Source organism: Portunus trituberculatus, chromosome 47 (assembly GCF_017591435.1).
Source record: "Portunus trituberculatus isolate SZX2019 chromosome 47, ASM1759143v1, whole genome shotgun sequence".
Taxonomy (NCBI): domain Eukaryota; kingdom Metazoa; phylum Arthropoda; class Malacostraca; order Decapoda; family Portunidae; genus Portunus; species Portunus trituberculatus.
The window spans coordinates 28,474,652-28,496,221 of NC_059301.1; the positions used below are offsets into that span (position 1 = coordinate 28,474,652).

General features: G+C 41.1%; 2 protein-coding genes across 8 annotated transcripts in view; one reads left to right on the forward strand and one right to left on the reverse strand.

Moving 5' to 3' along the window:
- The window catches only part of LOC123520758, a 229,645-nt gene that overhangs the window by 199,622 nt on the left and 8,453 nt on the right, over positions 1-21,570 (reverse strand). The window lies entirely within an intron of this gene.
- Positions 1-21,570, forward strand: part of LOC123520757 (nephrin-like) — a 77,081-nt gene that overhangs the window by 50,065 nt on the left and 5,446 nt on the right. Inside the window, exons 9-20 of the mRNA XM_045283320.1 lie at positions 1,388-1,585; positions 5,325-5,436; positions 7,234-7,412; positions 12,326-12,512; positions 12,678-12,790; positions 14,407-14,509; positions 14,691-14,857; positions 15,632-15,761; positions 15,942-16,084; positions 16,566-16,789; positions 20,939-21,106; positions 21,320-21,433. Coding sequence (XP_045139255.1) covers positions 1,388-1,585; positions 5,325-5,436; positions 7,234-7,412; positions 12,326-12,512; positions 12,678-12,790; positions 14,407-14,509; positions 14,691-14,857; positions 15,632-15,761; positions 15,942-16,084; positions 16,566-16,789; positions 20,939-21,106; positions 21,320-21,433 — 1,838 coding nt within the window. The remainder of the gene's footprint in view (positions 1-1,387; positions 1,586-5,324; positions 5,437-7,233; positions 7,413-12,325; positions 12,513-12,677; positions 12,791-14,406; positions 14,510-14,690; positions 14,858-15,631; positions 15,762-15,941; positions 16,085-16,565; positions 16,790-20,938; positions 21,107-21,319; positions 21,434-21,570) is intronic.

Here is a 21,570-nt window from a genome sequence, read left to right on the forward strand (position 1 = left end):
TTCTCAGGGAAATCTGATTTTTTTTTTTTTCCTTTCTTTCTACGTGCGTACATATATTTATTTACTTCTATTTCCCTCCTTGAATTGTCGGTAAATACCTAAATACCGTCTATTCTGCAATGTATTCAGTCTACAACGGGGAAATAAAATAGCGCTCTTGTTCTTCCTCGTATGATGATGACAACAGAGCAGGAGAAACAGCACTATTGCCAGTTAATATGAGAAGCATCTGTTTCCGCTTCCTTTCAACAGTCAGCTCCACACACTACCAGGCACTGACACTCGGGACATTCGCGTGTGTGGGAGGTGGAAAAGGAGGTCTCTGTGTGTGTGTGTGTGTGTGTGTGTGTGTGTGTGTGTGTGTGTGTGTGTGTGTGTGTGTGTGTGTGTGTGTGTGTGTGTGTGTGTGTGTGTGTGTGTGTGTGCGTGCGCGCGCACGCGCATGAACAGAAAGACAGTGCGTCGGCATACCTTCAAGAGAGAGAGAGAGAGAGAGAGAGAGAGAGAGAGAGAGAGAGAGAGAGAGAGAGAGAGAGAGAGAGAGAGAGAGAGACCAGACACATCACCATATCTCCTTCAAACACCAGACCAGCACACACTCTTTCCCTAAAACCCTTCAACTCCAGCCCTGGCGAGAGGAGCGGAACCCACACCCTACCCATTGATGTAACAACACCATACCCTCACAAGGCACGTAGCCCGATCACGCTCACCTCTTCTCCCACCTCGCACGCAGCCGTTCCCTGTCCCTCAGTAACCTTGGTTGTTACCGAGCTCTTGGCCGCCCACCTGTTTGTGATCGATCGGTGCGCCGCTGCCGAGGTCTCAAGGCCACAGGTTGCACATTCTACGCTACGTCATCACTAATGCAATTTGGCTGCTTCCTGGCCCGCTTCCCTTTACTTCCTAGAAACTGTATTCTCTCCGCTTTCGCTATCTTTCTTATTATTCTCTCTCTCTCTCTCTCTCTCTCTCTCTCTCTCTCTCTCTCTCTCTCTCTCTCTCTCTCTCTCTCTCTCTCTCTCTCTCTTGCAGTTGTTTTATCAAGTTGTTGTAGCATCTATAAGTACTTAACGGAGTCATTTAATTTGTTCAACACAGTTAGGGAGTTGATTCATTTAGATTAATTGTAAAACGTTCCACATACTTGAGAAATATATCGGTTACGATTATCAACTATATACGTCATACTTGTGATTATTTCATTCATAGCTGATCTCTCTCTCTCTCTCTCTCTCTCTCTCTCTCTCTCTCTCTCTCTCTCTCTCTCTCTCTCTCTCTCTCTGAATTACCATCCTTCTCCTCACAGCCCTGTAAATCCCACCTCACCACCTCTCAACCTAACCTCCCTGTGTTTACCCCTCTCTCTCTCTCTCTCTCCCTACAGGTTCCTTCGTCGCCACCGGTAACTCTACTGTGATGGAGGACTACGAGGGCGGATGGATCACTACTTCAGTTCTCACCAAGCGACTCGTGAGGACTCTCGAAACCCATGAACTAACGGAGGCCAACGTGGAATGCCGCGCCGAACACCCCGCCACCACGAGGGCCGGAGTGCGAGGGAACCACGTTATCAACATCCTGGGTAAGTGTTAACCGAGTCAAAGAAATGTGTAACGAGACAGAAACAGAGATAGCAATCATTGTCTATATGTGTATATATATATATATATATATATATATATATATATATATATATATATATATATATATATATATATATATATATATATTTTTTTTTTTTTTTTTATTGTTAGAAGTACTTAGTATTTTTTTATGCATGTTTCATTTAATTTATTTACTTGTTTATGTATTTTCTTTAGTGTTTATTACTTAAGGAATACACGAACATAGGAAAAAAATTTTAAAACTGCAAGAATCAATCAGATCCTGAATAATACACGGGTACCTACCTAACTTCACATCCATAAGCTTTTCTAATTATTTTTGATAACCTATTATTGAATCTTTCCCATCAATTTACCACTACTTGAAATCCAGAAAATTTCATCTTAATTTGTATGTTAACTGAGTCATTATGTGTGTGTGTGTGTGTGTGTGTGTGTGTGTGTGTGTGTGTGTGTGTGTGTGTGTGTGTGTGTGTGTGTGTGTGTGTGTGTGTGCGTTTTGTGCGTTTTTTTTTGTGTGTGTGTGTGTGTGTGTGTGTGTGTGTGTGTGTGTGTGTGTGTGTGTGTGTGTGTGTGTGTGTGTGTGTGTGTGTGTGTGTGTGTTCTATCCTGACAATCTTGTCTCAAGAAGCTTCCTTCGTACTGAATTTTTGTCCAGTGGTAGTATTAGGAAAAAAGAAATGGCGAAAAGAAACACCAAAGAGGTTGTTCTAATTCTTCATGAGAGAAGCATAGATTTCCCAGTAGCGAGAAATGTACTGAGATGATTTGTAAGCCGACTTATTGAGAGAGAGAGAGAGAGAGAGAGAGAGAGAGAGAGAGAGAGAGAGAGAGAGAGAGAGAGAGAGAGAGAGAGAGAGAGAGAGAGAGAGAGAGAGAGAGAGAGAGAGAGAGAATGCTGCAGATGGCTGGATGACCGAGTAGGCGGAGCTTAGCATGGAGTGTAGCAATCATCGAGAAAAGGATATAAACACGAGCTGGGGAGTGGCCAGAGAGAGAGAGAGAGAGAGAGAGAGAGAGAGAGAGAGAGAGAGAGAGAGAGAGAGAGAGAGAGAGAGAGAGAGAGAGAGAGAGAGAGAGAGAGAGAGAGTGCGCATGTGCACGTTAAAGCTGAACGTTCCCCGCTGCAGGTCAAGTGGTGTTGATGGATGTATTGTTTCTACACGGTTTCATTCTGTCTTTCTCTCGTATCTTCTTTCTTGCACCGTCTTCTTTCTTTTTCATCTTTTATTACAGGAAGCGAAGAATCAATGAGTTGCCAGAGGAAAAATGTGATGATAACTTTCTTTCATCTTCCTGTGTCTCATCTTATTACCTGTGTAGAATATTCTAACATTTCCTTCATTCATTCGTTTTAGAGTATCATGACTGTAATACCATTCATTCCCAATATACAGTCCAGTCGTGCTCTGACCATAACACACATCTCTAATGAACGAATCACTCCACTCTAGGTTTATCACACACTCCTTGTTTAGTACCCCCGACTTTAACCTGTAATTTTTCTGTCCTGACTCATCATGATATCTAGCTCTAAACTATACACCCTCAAACATTTCAGCGTTTTGTTTAGACTACTTCAAAAAGTTCGTGGAAACAACAAGAGTTTTCAATAGCACTTTCGTGATCACAGTGATGGTGCAAGTTGATAGGAAACAACACATATAATAATCCGTAGAATCGTCTCTGTGGTGTTTGAAACTGCTGATGAGAGAACAAAGCGTTTGAGATCACATACAGACGCACAAAGCCCTTATCTCCTGCACTCACCTGCTCCCTCTAACACACACACACACACACACACACACACACACACACACACACACACACACACACACACACACACACACAAACACAAACACACACACTCCAGCAAACAATACACACCCTCGCGTCAAGGCACTGGCATAACATACAGCATACACATCACATAACATATCACCCACATATCGCACGGCTGGTGAGAGCGGAAGGACTGGAACATTTGATTGACTATGATTCTTTTTGCGTATGTGTGTGAGGGGATTAAGGAACGGAGGGAAAATCCAGTGTCAAAGGGATGTAGGGCACTGGATGTATAAGAAATGACTCCCTCTCTCTCTCTCTCTCTCTCTCTCTCTCTCTCTCTCTCTCTCTGAAATTATGACATATTGGTATTATAATTCAAATCAAAAGAATGTATATATTTAATTATTTTATCTAATGTTTTTTTTTTCTTTTCCTTTTTTTCCCGGAAGATCATACGGCTCATGTCACTTCCTAAAAAATATTAAAAAAATAAGTTGAGCACCTGCTAATGAAAAGGAAGGGAAGGTAGACTAACACGCAGACGAGTCACCCGGAAATAGGAAAGGAGATTCAGTCAGGAACAGGAATCCTTCATATCAATAACTGGTGGCGAACTTCCGCTCACTAGCGCCCTTTGTATTCAAATAAAAAGAACCTCGACTCGTGCCTGCCTGCCTGCCTGCCTGCCTCACTCAGCCCTGTGGCGTAGGACCTCATTATTGCAGTGCCAAACTCGGTCAATTACGGTGTTTACTCAGTGCCTCGCAACAATGATGAAAAAAATTTTTTGAATTATTAATATTTTTCTTTTTTACGTGTTGCAGCTAATTTTCTAATTAGTCTTCATTGTTCCGGTTTCAAATATCGGTCAGTTACCAGTGTTTAGTTAATGCCTCACTTAAAGCTAATAGAAATAGACACAAATCATTGATTTTTTCACGAGTTTTATCCAATTTCTACTTCGCCTTAACACTATTTTCTCGTTGTTCTGGTGCCAAAACTGGGTCTGTTTGCGGAATTAATTCAACGCCTCATTTCCCGCTGTTGAAAAAGGAATACGTATAAAATATCATTAACATCACTTTTTTCGGTAATAAATTTATTCAATTTTATAACATCGTTATCATAAATTTGATCATTTTTTTGTGTGTGAGGGCAGAGTGCGAAAACGTAACTTAGTTACATTACCAAGTTTCAATCCTGCAACCAATTATTAGCATCTGGAAATACTGCGGTGGGGCGCTGAAACGTTTCCCATTAATCTGCTGCACCAAGCTTGCCGTGATTTCAATTTTGATTGTAGTAGCAACCAGCAACCAAACCTCGTCTGTTCAGTGATTGACTGACGAACGAGCAAATAGAATGTAAGAACAATTGACTGATTTTGTTGTCAAAGTGAACGTTACTCGATCGTTTCCCACTCTATAACCAAGGACCAGCATTGTTGACACGTGCGTATCTAACGTTCCATGCACACGCTCACGCAACATCAATCCCGGGAATAACAGTTAATCAAGCTCTGCCCTGTGTGTATTACTGCTATTCATTTGTCGTACCGTCAGTGGAAGCAATCACTAGAGTAAATGCCAGGATATATTTTTATCTCTCATACGCAAAATCTAGGAATGGGATATAATATTATGACGAACATGAAAAATTACTGTTTTTTTCTTCTTGATATTCATAATCATATTGTTAATCATTGTAATTTTCCGGTTAGTTTATTTATCTTACATGCTACATCGTCTTGTACGCATAACGTTAATGAACATACTACAGCTTGTGTATCCTAACGGTCTCCACTCTCCCTTCCATCCCCTACACACAACACACACCACATGGTTTCTCAATTTGATAAAAAAAAAAAAAACACCTTCGTGATGAACACATTCTATCTTTCCCCTGCAGAGAGCCCCGGGGAGCCACAGGTGGAAGTGGAGGGGAACGGCAAAGTTATGAGTGGGGATGAGGTGGCTCTCGTGTGTTCCTCTACCGGCGGCAACCCAGCACCGGAGCTGACGTAAGTACAAAGCGTGGACGAAGGAGTGTGGGTATTGAGCGCAGCCCAAGCGTATGACTCGAAATCTGCTGAAGTGCGAGTTAACAAAGCTTCTTTACGTATATAAAATCTCTCTCTCTCTCTCTCTCTCTCTCTCTCTCTCTCTCTCTCTCGGGACTTTAGAAACTGTAACTCTCGATACTTCATGCATTTTTAATTAAATTTGTTGTTTAAGTAGAATTAGGATTTCATCAGTGAAATTTACGAACGATAGATTTTTACAGATATATTTCTCTTAGGCTTTGGACTTTAAGAACTGAAATTGGGCGTGTTTACTTGGAACTACCCTACATTTACTTTTTTTTCATTCCCTTTATATAACTTTTCGCCTTTTATATAGAATCAAACATATGTCAACAAGCGTTTTATCCACGAAGTTAATGAACGATAAAATAATGCATGCGTGCGAAATAATGACCGTATTTGCCGCTTTACCGTAACCGCAAACCGTAACTTTTTTCTACCTCCATGAACACTCCATTTCGTTTAATTCACGGTGAAACTAAGATTTTGGGAAATTTGGTGGAATAAAGGCCCACCACATGTTTCCTGACGTGGTGTTATTAAATGGCGTGAGAAACATTGCACAGCCACTAATGCAATTATAAGGAGGATGCAGAGCAACACATGTAAAATCTTTAACATACTAACCGAGGGGGAAAAATCAATCTTGAAATAAACATTGAACAGGATTTTCGCAGCCAGCAATATATATATATATATATATATATATATATATATATATATATATATATATATATATATATATATATATATATATATATATATGTGTGTGTGTGTGTGTGTGTGTGTGTGTGTGTGTGTGTGTGTGTGTGTGTGTGTGTGTGTGTGCAATTCACCACGGTCGCACGCTGGTCACCCAGCCAGTCTTCCCCATTACGGAGCGAGCTCAGAGCTCATAGACCGATCTTCGGGTAGGACTGAGACCACAACACACTCCACACACCGGGACAGCGAGGCCACAACCCCTCGAGTTACATCCCGTACCTATTTACTGCTAGGTGAACAGAGGCCACACATTAAGAGGCTTGCCCATTTGCCTCGCCGCGCCGGGACTCGAACCCGGCCCTCTCGATTGTGAGTCGAGCGTGCTAACCACTACACTACGCGGTGTGTGTGTGTGTGTGTGTGTGTGTGTGTGTGTGTGTGTATATATATATATATATATATATATATATATATATATATATATATATATATATATATATATATATATATATATACGGACAATTTAGATGAACAAGAGATCTAAACTTCACTGCACTATAGGACAACTAACAGCACCAAAAGTAATGCATAAAAATTCTATAAGCATCTACATGAAGGGAATGAAAAAGAATAGATTCAAGGAAGAGCGGACGTGGCTGTAAAACAAGTAAAGATGTCTTCAGTGATTAATAATTAAGGAAAGATGTATTTACTAAGCAGCAAGCAAAGGATTTACATACACTAAACAAAGAAAACATTAACTCTTGAAATAAAGAGCGATTAGGATATTTCTTTCCTGTGATTTTAGCCATATTTCAAGGAACCCTCTCAACTTCCACGGTGAGGCTTTGAGCAATACCTTACAGAGCATTTTTCCTCCGTCACTGAGCTATTGTTTGCTTTATAATGACATGCGAAAATACCTCATGGGAAATTAGCAAACTCTATCCCTGCCGTCTCTGGTTTCGATTAAGATATGCACCGCTGCTTGAAACTCTGCCTTATGTGATTGATTTTATCCCTCGGCAGGATATACAAAGGGACTGAAAAGCTGGAGGGGCTGAGCGTGGAGACAGAGGGTGGCATAACCTTGGCGCGTGTCATGGTGGAGGTGAACGCGTCAGACAACGGAGAGAAGATCACGTGTGAGGCTTCCAATCTCGCTACCAGCATCCCCGTGGCCGGCCAGACCATCCTGAAGGTGAACTGTGAGTATCCTTCCTTCCCTTCCATTCCATTCAATGTTTAGTGTGTTGTTCTTAAGTGTGACTCGCTCTTGCATCCATCTCACTGCTCGCTCTCTCTCTCTCTCTCTCTCTCTCTCTCTCTCTCTCTCTCTCTCTCTCTCTCTCTCTCTCTCTCTCTCTCTCAAGAATAATAATAATAATAATAATAATAATAATAATAATAATAATAATAATAATAATAATAAGCAATAATAAAAATAATAATAATAATAATAATAATAATAATAATAATAATAATAATAATAATAATAATAATAATAATAATAATAATAATAATAATAATAATAATATTAATTATTATTATTATTATTATTATTATTATTATTATTATTATTATTATTATTATTATTATTATCATTATATTACTATTATTATTATTATTATAAAAAAACAATAATAATAATTATAATAGTAATAACGACAATAATGATGATGACAGCAGAAATAACCACCAAATCACATTGAGAGTTGCAGCTTTTGGGTCAACTGTTGGTAATCACACGCCCTTTTGAATCTGATTAAGCTTAGTGGCCCTCATCGCCGCTACACAGTTCCCATGAGAGAAAATAAGACAGTAACAATTACACTTTAATTATCCCGATGTCTTCATAAAGCAAACCACAAGACTGTTCTGGAGTGCAACTATCTATGTACAAGATCCTTACATTAATCACTAAAGGGAGAGATACTCGAACATTCAACGGGTGCATATCCAACCAGCCATCTCTCTCTCTCTCTCTCTCTCTCTCTCTCTCTCTCTCTCTCTCTCTCTCTCTCGTTTTCTCCATTTATTAATTTTGTGAAACCAATCGGTGGGATTTTTTTTTATTTATATTTGTTTGTTTTTCATCGTTTGGGATAAAAGACAAAGCAGCACTGAAAGGCGGTTCCAATACATATGTATATTGGTATATTCTTACCGCAGAAAATATGAGCATTTTTATATATAGCCAAAAGCTTAATCCTTTGTGTACATAATGCCCTGTGCACTACAAATCAAACCGAGTACAGTAAAAGTAACAGAGCATAGCAAATAATGCAATATACTTTTTAATATGCACGGAGTCAAGAGAATGTTGTTGAAACGAACAGAAAGACACTGCAAAACTGGTACAGATGATAATAATACTGCATTTGGAGAGAGAGAGAGAGAGAGAGAGAGAGAGAGAGAGAGAGAGAGAGCACCTGAAGGCTACGCTAAAGGTGACCTGGCTGGAGGGGCGGCGGCGCCTACCTGGGCCCGGCATGAATGAACGTGACCGATCAATGAACAGTGGGCGGCGGTTCGCGGTACGCCTGCGCACAGCCGCGGCGGGAGCGGCGGCGACAGCTTTGTGAATGGAGAGGTTGCCATAGGAACGATAAGCGTCTGTTCTGCAGAGCTTCTTTATTCATGATCATTTATTGAATACTGCATGACTAATGAATGTAACATATCCTGTCTTTCTCTCTTAACTTTCGTCTTTATTAGAAGTATCATACAGACATTGGTAACTGACGGATGCTGCACACATTTCTACATTCTTGAAGGAAAAACATTGCACTTTAAATCATCATCGGTAATCAGAAAATAACCTTTTTTGTAAAACCCTACTGGCAAGCAAATGGATTGGATGTTTCAAGAAAGGGCGTATTACATACCGAATATCTTGAAATTTATTGGCAATTAAGGAAAGAACACATTTCATTTGAACTTGAAAAGCTGATAGCAAATTACACTCTACACTCATGGACGTATGATCAAGTATTTCGTTGTGTAATATACGATGTAGCTCACTATCTGGTGTATTTCAGATAAGGTGGCGAGGCCACTCCGACCATCCCATAAATAGATAAATAGCTAGCTAGCTAACTAAATAGATAGATAGATGTAGATAGATCAGTGGTTCCCAAACTTTTTTCTGTCATTTCCCCCTGCACCCAGTTCAACCTTCCAGATTTCCCCCTTCATGTGTATGAGAGAAAGAACAGTTAAAACACACTGAGACTATTTAATAATTTATTTTTCAAATGTACAAATATACTGATAAACTTATAGTTACAAAGTAAAGTGGATAGACAGCAGTTAGTAACAACTAAGCATAGCCATAGAAAGCGGTTAGTAATAAATAAAAGGACTTTTGATTTGACTTTGAGATGATATTTTAGTTAGTAGGTAGTGTAATTATTTCCCCCCCTTGGTAGTTTCAAATTTCACCCTAGGGGGAAATTTCCCCCAGTTTGGGAACCACTGAGATAGATAGTCATTGGTATATAGAAACATAGATGAGAAGAAAACGTTCCTTTGTTAGTGAAGCTTAACCATCATTCAGTGCAATTCAACTATTAGATTAATACAATAAAGAAACACTTGAAATTTGCTTTCCAGACACCAGCGTAAACCTCAGAGTTCAGATAAGCTGAAATTACATGAGATTAAGAATTGTATTTTAGATATGAATAATAAGGAGCGCTAGAAAAGCAGATCTACAACAGAGACAAATAAAATAATGGCAGCCATTACTGACTAAGCGCGGGAGAGACATTATCCATTCTCAAATTTACTATGGAAATTAACATGCTGAGAACAATCATTCAGTAAGTGCTCAATTATCTACGTCCTAAACGATTTTCTATACATAAGTTTATTTGACTAATAAAGTAATGGAAAGTCTTCACGAGCCGGGGTGGAATCTTGCATCGCCCATGCCTTTGATGCAAGCGAGAGTCATATTTACCATGCCTGTTCATAACTGCCACCCGTCGATTCCGCGGCCAGGTCAGCCAAGACCACCAAGACACAGTCACAGCTTGTTAGTGAAGTGTCCCTCCTTCCTCGGTTATATAGATTTCCCTTTGAAATCTAGTTGCCGGGAAGGGGACCGTAAAAACCAGGCTTACTAAAAACAACACTCTACAACTTGACTCTCGGTGTAAGGTGTTGGAAAATAAGGGTGCATGATGTACCAGATAGTTTTCCTGTTATGAACAAAGTAGATGAATAGTGTTGGTGCTTTCTTTTTCTTTTCTTTTTTTCCTTTTTTTTCATTCACTGCTATGGCCGCCCTTTTCCTGTTTTTAACAAAGATGTCCGATATATTTGCCAATGATAGCGACACGAATAATCATGACTGATATATGATTTCTTGTACAAATCATCTTTAGAAAAAATATTGCTCTCTTTGTTCGTTTCAAAACCACCTTTTAAGAACACCGAAAGAGAAAATAAAACAAGTTTTTTTTCTAGAATATTGAACAATTTGAATCTGGTGTAAAAAGAAATGTCGAAACACCTTCCAGAGAATATGAAAAAAAAAAAAAAATCTAGCAGAGAAAGGAGTTAACACTCAGGAAAATGAGAAAAGAAAAGACCGACTAGAAATTATGAAGATATGAATGCACTAAAGTGGCACTCCAGACTTCTCAGACAACTCATTTCATTCTTTCAAATTTCCTGACATTACTAAAACATTGAAAATTATGAGATTTAGACCAGAAACAAGAAGAAAGCATTGCTCTCTCTCTCTCTCTCTCTCTCTCTCTCTCTCTCTCTCTCTCTCTCTCCCTCCTATAAAATCATATCTTGAATCCAAGAGAATATCCATTTTCACACTAATTAAACCTTAAAGTTCCATTGTTTCCAAGCCGATTCATGTTCATTGGCAAAGCCAGCATGCTAAATTACATAGCGATGCATTTTCTTCTTTCTTATTCTTTTCAGTCGTTTCCTCAAGCAAATTTGTTTCCCTAAGTGGCAACATATAAATAATGCCTGAGATGTCCACCTTTCTATCTACCAAGTTCTTACTCCCGGCCACTTGGCGATATTATTTTGACATTTCAGCCTTTAATAATATGTGTCAGGTCAGCGCCTGGAGGAGAAAATATTATTTTCAACGTCTGCCCACGTCGTGATTGTCCTCTCTCTCTCTCTCTCTCTCTCATCCGTCGTCCAACGCCCACATGCGAACGCACAAACGTACAAACTTTCATTGATACCCACACACCTGCGCGCGCATCCCTAGCTCTCTCCATTCATTAGTCCGGCTGGCCGGGCGCTTCTTCCCCGCCCCTCCCACCAGACCCTGGAAGCCCCACCGCCCTCCTTCCCGTCCTCCTCACCCTCTTGCCTAATACCACCTCCTCTCTTTCACCAGCGCCCTTCCTCTTCAAATTCTCTTTCACCACGTTTCCTCTTCGAACTCATCCGCCATATTGTTCTTTTCTAATGCCCTTTGTTTTTCACCGCGAATTACCTCACAACACTTTCTCCTCATTCTCCATCACCGCCAATGACGCTGCATCCCTTATTTTTCTTAAATCTTTTCCTCCCTCCCCCCATCTCTCTCTCTCTCTCTCTCTCTCTCTCTCTCTCTCTCTCTCTCTCTCTCTCTACGCCTGCGCCGCACCAGTATCTCGCAACATTCAAGGGACACTGCTGTTAACCCATCAATCCCGCCCGCACACGCCCTCTTCTCACGATCACACACACACACACACACACACACACACACACACACACACACACACACACACACACACACACAGATAGATAGATAGATTTCACACACACAAAATAGATCGATGGATAGTTTTCACACACAAGCCTCTAAAATATTCCCAGGACATTCCTTCTCCTAGACTTTTTTTCTTACTTCCCTAGCAACCTGAACTTCCATCTCATTTTCCTTTCCCTCCAACATTTTTCTGTCTGCCACCCTTCCTAGCACCCAGCACTTCACCTCACCTTGCCCCTCCTCGCCTCCCTTTATACTCAACTTTCACATACGTCGCTATCAGTATCCCTCCCTACCATGACCTATCTATTATCCTTTGTTCCCGATTTAGCATACATTGTTTCCCTCACTCATCGCCTCCCACTATGCCTTACACAGATCCTGCCTGGGATGTGCGAGGATGGGCCAGCCCTCGTAGCGTGGAGGTAGGACACGTGGCCAAGCTGACCTGTGAAACGTCCTCCAGTGTGCCTCCTTCAGTTGTCACCTGGCACTCCTCAGGCGCCGCCCTCACCCAGCAGTCATTCAAGCACTCCCAGGGACAGTTCGGCGGCACAGTCACAAGGTAAAACATACAAATAAACAACACAAGGGATTTAGTCACTGGTTACAAAACAATGACGTGGCGACACACATATCATCTCACCTTACTCAAAGGATTATGTTTTGCGGAGGTTTTTTTTTTTTTCTTTTTCTTGTCATTATTATCCCTGTGTTTCTCGTGCCCTAGATCCAAGGTGCGTGTACGTGTGCGCGCTGAAGACCAAGGGCGCGTCATTACCTGCGAGGCTGACAACGGCCTGGGTGTCACCGTGGCCACCAATATCACCCTCGACGTGCTGCGTAAGTATCACCACCCTTGCCTCGGCCTTGTTATTTTGTATTGTTTATATTGAGTATTTATCGGCTTTATGCAACTGTTTTTCCATGTCTTGTAAGATATTGTAATATCTTTCCTCGTATGTCATTTTCTTTTTTTTTTTTTTTTTTTTTACCATTCCTGAAATGTGATTGATATCATTATCGATCCTAGATTTAAACAAGCATCTCGTCTCGAGCCTCGTGTCCCCCATCACTGTTTTTGTATTATATATGTTGCTGTGTGGACGAAATGCTCTGCTGTTTTACCATTTATGCATCTTTTTTTCAGCATATGTCATGGATGAGTATATATTTATTATTTTCTTCCTTTCTCTACATTATAAGTGTTCCTCATTCATTGTTTTATACGAGTTTTTTTTTTTTCTCTCTCTCTCTTTATCTTGTAACTAGTAGTTGTGGATATTTTGTACTTTTACTAAGTTTAAGTCATCCCTCCTCCCACTGCATATCTATTTCCCAGAATTGGCTGAGCGTGCACCTGTTCATTTGCTTTCACTTTTGCTCTTCGATTGACAGGATTTTCAGAGCTTTCCCCGCCGCCTACTATTGTTTTACTTAACTCGCTGCTCTTGCTGACCTGCTTGCATAATAGACAAGCGCTGGCAAACACCGATCTAATTGTTTCTTATTTACCGCTGCATTATCAACAAGGTTCCCATTTTTTATATATTTTCTGAAGGGTGGATGAAAGAGTACTAACTAATTAATTATTCAGGAAAAGCAAAGGTAAGGCATTGTTTTCTTGGTAATATTCAGTTGGTTCATAAATTAGCAGGTATTCACACTCGGTCAGTCAGTTTTATTCTCGCCTGTCCTGAGCCTCCGAACGTCATCGAGCAGCATTTTCTTAGCCACTCGTATCAAAACAACGGCCGACGAGGCGGGAGTGTAGGAGAGGACGGACGTTTGGAAGGAACGCTGATGGGACCTCGTCAGTTGTTCATCTTTAACACGCGTTACGTAAAGAAAAACAACCGTGGGTTTTTGCCAGTTCCAGTAAAACATATATGATAAAAATTATCCCACTGGAAACACACACACACACACACACACACACACACACACACACACACGGCCCGGTAGCTCAGTGGTTAGAGCGCTGGCTTCACAAGCCAGATGACCGGGGTTCGATTCCCCGGCCGGGTGGAGATATTTGGGTGTGTCTCCTTTCACGTGTAGCCCCTGTTCACCTAGCAGTGAGTAGGTACGGGATGTAAATCGAGGAGTTGTGACCTTGTTGTCCCGGTGTGTGGTGTGTGCCTGGTCTCAGGCCTATCCCAAGATCGGAAATAATGAGCTCTGAGCTCGTTCCGTAGGGTAACGTCTGGCTGTCTCGTCAGAGACTGCAGCAGATCAAACAGTGAATTACACACACACACACACACAGAGCACCATGGAACAAAAACGTGCTCTAATGAAAGTGTTTGATGAAAGGCTGGCTCCCGGCAACCACAGATCATCTCGCTTGAGTCTGACCTCTTTACACCACACCACTTCACTCCACTCCATTACTCCCACTTTCAGCTTCACCTTGCCCAACACCATAGACCAAGACTCACTTTTCATTATTTCTACAGACGGTCCCATGTGGGTCTTCACACCTGTCAAATTCGTCGACGTGCAGGAAGGTAACGACGTGACTCTTACAGCATCCGCAGAAGCCAACCCAGGCCCTGTTAAGTACGTTTTCATTTCCTAAAGCTAATTATGAATATATTTCCCTCGAATATTGTTCTTATCCTTTGCAGCGATGCTCCCAAATCATTCCCTCCTTCACTTAATCTAACTGTCATTTGCTCTCAAAATATGCATGCTAAAATAGTAATTGCGCGTGACTGATCTTGCCGTTCCCATGTTACAGGTACAAGTGGTATCACGGGCGCCAGAAGCTGGATGGGATTGAAACCGAGACTGGTGATGGATTGTTGAAGCTCGAGAAAGTACAGCGTGACATGGGCGGCAACTACAGCGTCACAGCCAGCAGTGTGCACGGAGCTATCAGCTCTTCGTTCACCGTTAATGTTTTGTGTACGTATTGCCGCTTCTATTATCTTCTGAATAATATAAAGATTGATGGTAGTGAGGTACAGATAAATAGGCAAAACAAAACAAAAATAATAAAACACGGGTATATGTCCAAAATCACTATAAACTCGCTTATACTTTCCTGACGTGGCTAGAATACCTGGCGCTGATTATTTTTAATCACCCTCCCCTCCCCTCCCCTCACACACGTGTGTGTCGCAAATTGATAGATAATAACACCGTCACCGATTGTTGTTGTTGTTGTTGTTGTTGTGGGGGAGGTGCCTTTCTTTCAGTTTATTTGCCGGTTAGCTTTACTAAGTTCAAGTAATAATGTTCCCTATTTATTTTGGGTGGTAAGCGCAGGCAGTTGGCTCTATTTATCTATTTTTGCTCTAGTTTCTATTGCTGAAGGGGAAAAAATGGGAAATATGGCCGCGTAACAATTGATATCATCTCTATTTTCTTAGAGAGGAAAAGGAGAAGGGGGCAAAATGACAACAATGAGATTTACAACAGAAAATGGTGTACATTATTTAAAAGTGCATCAAAATTTAATAAAAAATAAAATTGTTTCGTCCACCATATTGTTTGTAATTATTCTGGTAAGTGAACATTTATCCAAAACAAGGCGCCCTCTTCTTATTCTTGATATCTTCCTTAATATTTTACCGAAATTCAAACGACTCTCTTTTATTAAACACACACACACACGCACACACACAGCGGAATAACAAAGTGAAAAACCCAACAATAATGAGGTTTTCGCGATGACAGACGGTCCCCGGAATATGTCGGTGCCTGAGCGGGTGCTAGCGGACCGAAATGAGACTGTGAGCATCCAGTGCGTGGCGGACGGCAATCCAGCCCCTAATGTGACCTGGAGCAGGGCAGGGGACGACACCAAGTAAGTGTCCATCAAACTGTCGTATGGTACGGTGAGTGTGATGAAAAATATTGAACGGCTTTCACGATCAAATCATACTCTCTCTCTCTCTCTCTCTCTTAGTAATATAACTTACATGAGTGGTGCAGTGGTGCTTAGTATTTCTTTGTACAGCCGCTTGACCTGCATCTCCTTCCACAGCTCCATTCTGGCAGCAGGCGTCGGTGACGCTCAGCTAGTGGTGGACTGGGCGACACCAGCTGATACAGGCGTTTATCTTTGTCATGCCACCAATGAGGTGTCCACAAGTGTTTCACCCGCTCGAACTGTCCTCGTCGTACCTCGTGAGTTTATAAACCTAGAGGATGGTTGAAAATAGTCTAAAACTTTGTGCTTACCCAAGACACGTGTAAATTCCCGTCACGGTTTCAAGCACTGTCACTCACCCGGTATAAACGGTGACTATTGCCTTGACCACTCGACCAAATATTTGAGAGACGTGCACGACTTGAAGACTTCTATAGCTTCTCTATATTGATTTCAGTAGATATTTAACCACGAACGACAGAAAATAGAAGGGAGAACCATTATCCACTCTAAATTATATACAATGTTGTCCCTTTCCCTAAAATTTAAGTTTTAAAAGTAGATGTAAGGAAAATATGTCACGAATTCTTTGTGTGCAATTGAATAACAAAACCAAAAATCATATTGTTCACTTTTTTTCAAACAATTCTTTAATAATTTCCATTCCTTTCTTATCAATTTTCCTCGCAGTTGCCTACTCAAAAACTATTGGTAATAAGATTTCTTCCCGGCATGCAGAGGCCCCTAGCAGACCGACCACAAGTCTAGACGGTTGGTACTCTTGGGAAGATGATATAGAAGAGGATGGAGCAGTGTGGACAGGCACAGCATGGGCAGTAATGGGTGGCGTGGGTGTATTAGACTGCCGTGTGCGTGCTTCTCCTCAACCTTCTTTCCAATGGACAGATGCTGACGGTCTTCCCATCATCACTGGAGACAAATACTTAATCCATTTTCCTCAAGTAAGGGGAACATTTCACTCTACCTACTCACCATCATAAGTTAACTGTTAAGCGATATTAGTATTTCGAATTAACACCCCATGTGTAGTTTCTTTGGTGGAAAGTCTATTCTCTCTCTCTCTCTCTCTCTCTCTCTCTCTCTCTCTCTCTCTCTCTCTGTGTGTGTGTGCGCGCATTTACCTAGGTGTATTGTACAGGGTTCGAGCAGGACGCATAGTGTCCTGTCTCCATGTCTCCATTTATCCATTTTTTTTCTTTAAAGTTATGCACATTATGTGCTGTAACAACTTCATCACCCAGTGCATTCCACTTTTCCACCTTTTTATATGAAAAATTATATTTTCCAATATCCTTCACAAACTGCCTCATTCTAGCCTTCTTTACATGTCCTTGTCTTTCCAACTTCTGTCACCAGCACCAGATCTTCCTTGTCAATCTTTTCAATGCCATTTACTATTTTATACATTGTTATTTGGTCTCCTCTTTCTCTTCTATTTTGTAAGGTTGGCAGTCCCATTTCCTTCAGCCTTTCCTCATATGTTAGGTCCTTTAATTTCAGCACCATCTTTGTAGCTATCTTCTGGAACCGTTCTAATCCATGTGTATTTACCTAGTTGTATTTACCTAGTTGTAGTTTTACAGGGCCTGGGCTTTATGCTCGTGTGGCCCCATCTCCATATCTACACTTATCCAATTTTTCTTTAAAACTATGCACACTCGTTGCTGACACCACTTCCTCACTCAAACTGTTCCAAGTCTCAACACATCTTTGCGGGAAACTATATTTTTTAACATCTCTCAAGCATCTTCCTTTCCTCAGTTTTTTACTAGTATCTATGCAATCTTGTGCTTTGAATGTCATATTCTTCTCTCAGGATCAGTTTCTCATTATCCACATGATCCATTCTGTTAATCAATTTATAAACTTGTATCAGATCCCCTCTCTCCCTTCTCTGTTCCAGGGTTGGTAGATCCTTAGTCTTTAGTCTCTCCTCATATGTCATCCCTTCAAATTCTGGAACCATTCTTGTGGCCATTTTTTGTAGTCTCTCCAACTTCCTTATACCTATGTTTCTTTTTATAGGGGGTCCAAACAACTCATGCATATTCCAATCTGGGTCTTATTATAGTACTTATTAATTTCTTCATCATTTCTTTGTCCATGTAGTGAAATGCTAATCCAATATTCCTTAGCAAATTATATGTCTCTGAAAATTCTATCAACATGGCTTACCGGTTGATTGTTTTCTTCCATCGTCACTCCCAAGTCCTTTTCCTTTTTTTACTTTCTCCAGTTCTACTCCATCTCCCATCTTATAGATTCCCACTGGCCATCTTTCACTCTTTCCCATTTCCATGACATGCCTTTTGTCCACATTGAATTCCATCTCCCACTTTTTACTCCATTTCCAGATTTTATTTAGGTCTTCCTGCAGTATTTCACAATCCTTTTTTTGCTTTATAACTCTGCACTGTTTCACATTGTCTGCAAACAGATTTATGTATCTGTTCACTCCCTCTGGCATGTTGTTTATGTATATATGAGAAAAAGTACTGGTGCCAATACTGACCCTTGTGGCACTCCACTTTCTACTGCTCTCCACTTGAACTTCATATCTTTAACTATTGTCCTTATTTCTCACCCCCTCAAATAATTTTCCATCCATCTCAATGTGCTGCTTCCTTTTAAGCTATCCTTCTCTAACTTCCACAGTAATCTTGCATGTGTGTGTGTGTGTGTGTGTGTGTGTGTGTGTGTGTGTGTGTGTGTGTGTGTGTGTGTGTGTGTGTGTAATTCACCACCTCGGTCGCCTGCTGGTCACCTAGCCAGTCTTCCCCATTATGGAGTGAGCTCAGAGCTCATAGACCGATCTTCAGTTAGAACTGAGTCCACATCAACTCACAACACACCGGGAAAGCGAGGCCACAACCCCTCAAGTTACATCCCGTACCTATTTACTACTAGGTGAACAGGGGCCACACATTAAGAGGCTTGCCCATTTGCCTCGCCGCTTACCGGGACTCGAATCCGACCCTCTCGATTGTGAGTCGAGCGTGCTAACCACCACACTAAGCGGTGTGTGTGTGTGTATGTGTGTAATTCACCACGGTCGCCTGCTGGTCACCCAGCCAGTCTTCCCCATTACAGAGTGAGCTCAGAGCTCATAGACCAATCTTCGGGTAGGACTGAGACCACAACACACTCCACACACCGGGAAAGCGAGGCCACAACCCCTCAAGTTACATCCCGTACCTATTTACTGCTAGATGAACAGGAGCTACACATTAAGAGGCTTGCCCATTTGCCTTGCCACGTCCAGGAATCAAATCCAGGCCTTCTCAGTTGTTAGCCAAGTGTGGTAACCACTACACTACACAGTGTGTGTGTAATTCACCACGGTCGCCTACTGGTCACCCAGCCAGCTTTCCCCATTACAGAGCGAGCTCAGAGCTCATAGACCGATCTTCAGGTAGGACTGAGACCAAAACACACTCCACACACCGGGAAAAGCAAGATCAAAACCCCTCAAGTTACATCCTGTACCTACTTGCTGCTAAGTGAACAGGGGCTGCACATTAAGAGGCTTGCCCATTTGCCTTGCCACGCCTGGGACTCAAACCCGGGCCTCTTCGGTTGTGAGCTGAGTGTGCTAACCACTACATTACACTGTGTGTGTGTGTGTATTTACCTAGTTGTAGTTTTACAGGGCCTGGGCTTTATGCTCGTGTGGCCCCGTCTCCATATCTACACTTATCCAATCTTACTTTAAAAGTATGCACACTCGTTGCAGACACTACTTCTTCATTTAAACTGTTCCACGTCTCAATACATCTCTGCGGGAAACTATATTTTTTAATATCTCTCAGACATCTTCCTTTTCTCAGCTTTTTACTATGCGATCTTGTGCTTTGGATGTCATATTCTTCTCTCAGGATTAGTTTCTCATTATCCACTTGGTCCATTCCGTTGATCAATTTATAAACTTGTATCAGGTCTCCTCTCTCCCTTCTTTGTTCCAGGGTTGGTAGATCCATAGCCTTTAGTCTCCCCTCATATGTCATCCCTTCAAATTCTGGAACCATTCTTGTAGCTATTTTTTGTAGCCTCTCCTATTTCCTTATGTGTTTCTTTTTATGAGGGGTCCACACTACTCATGTGTGTGTGTGTGTATTCACCTAGTTGTATTCACCTAGTTGTAATTTTACAGGGCCTGGGTATCATACTCGTGTGGCCCCGTCTCCATATCTACACACATCCAACTTTCCTTTAAAACTATGCACACTCCTTGCTGACACCACCTCCTCACTCAAACCATTCCACACCTCCACACATCTTTGTGGGAAACTATATTTTTCACATCCTTCATATTTTGCTATCTTTTACTATGATCTTGGTTCTACTTAAGTTTTCCTCTCTCAACATCATTTGCTCATTATCCACTTCATCCAGTCCATTCAACAGTTTATAAACCTGTATTAAATCTCCTCTTTGTTCCAAATACATTCATTTCTTTTAATCTCTCCTCATAGGTCATATTCCCTTGGCTATTAATGTCTTTTTCTTAAAATCATGAATATGCTGACCACTTCCACGTCTCTATTCCATGTAGTTCTATAGTGGCCAGCTTTTTTTTAGTTTTTCCCAGTTTTCCTCTCTCTGAGATCATTTTTAACATTCTTGGTGTAACAGTCCTTCAAGGTAGGCAAATTCATTTCTTTTAATCTCTCCTCATAGGTCATTTCTCAATTCCGGAACCATCTTATTTTGCGTGTTTTTATATGCTTATTTCACTTGCCACCATTTGAGATCATTTTTAACATTCTTGGTGTAACAGTCCCTTCATTCTCATCTTATTTTGCACTTTTCTGTATTCTTGAAATCTTTTTTTGTTCTGATAGTTTATCTATTCTTATTTTACTCCCCTTAGTATTTTGATCCAGAGTAAAATATTATTTAAGATAGTAACTACTCTGAAATATAACATCATTAATCAGTAATCAGGCAACTTGGAGTTATGAGATTTTGCTTTGTAGCAAGTCTTTATGTGGCACCTCCAGTCTGATATATCTTCCTTTTTTCTTTCATATACTGGTCACAACAGCATAATCAAATACAGACAAAAGACCTATTAGTTTCTAATTTTTCAGCTTGTGGATGATGTTGTGGAGTGGTCATCTGTGCTTGAGGTGAAGGACATCACTCAAGAGGACTTTGACAACTTTACTTGCACCACCACCAACTCTCTAGGATCCTTGGACTTCCCTCTCTCTCTCAATCGACACTCTCGTCCTGGTGCTGCTCCCCTTGTCCTAAATGTAAGTTCTCTTTTCTCATTGAACACTATTAGTAAATGGCATATTTTCAAAGTAAACTATCCAAGTATACCTTAAAATTGCACAATTCAGATTCTGAGACATCCATACCATCTGCATTTCAAGCTTAATTTATTTGCTCTCAGGGATGTATGTTACTCACTCCCTGATTGATGGCTAGTGCCTTTCCTCTGAATAATAATCATGCATGTGCAGGTGACTGTAGTGAGCGACTCTGGTGTGATAGTGACCTGGAATGATGTAACTGAAGGTCCAGCACCTGCAGGCTACACCATCAGACTGCGCAGTGATCAACACCCTCAGTATCAGGTGAGCAATAGTCACACACCACCATTTCTAACCTATCATGTATTGCTGTGTTTGTAATTATCATGATCCACATTGAAACTATTAAGGATTTATTATTTGATGTAATGTGCAAATAAGTCTAAGAATTTGTAGGACAT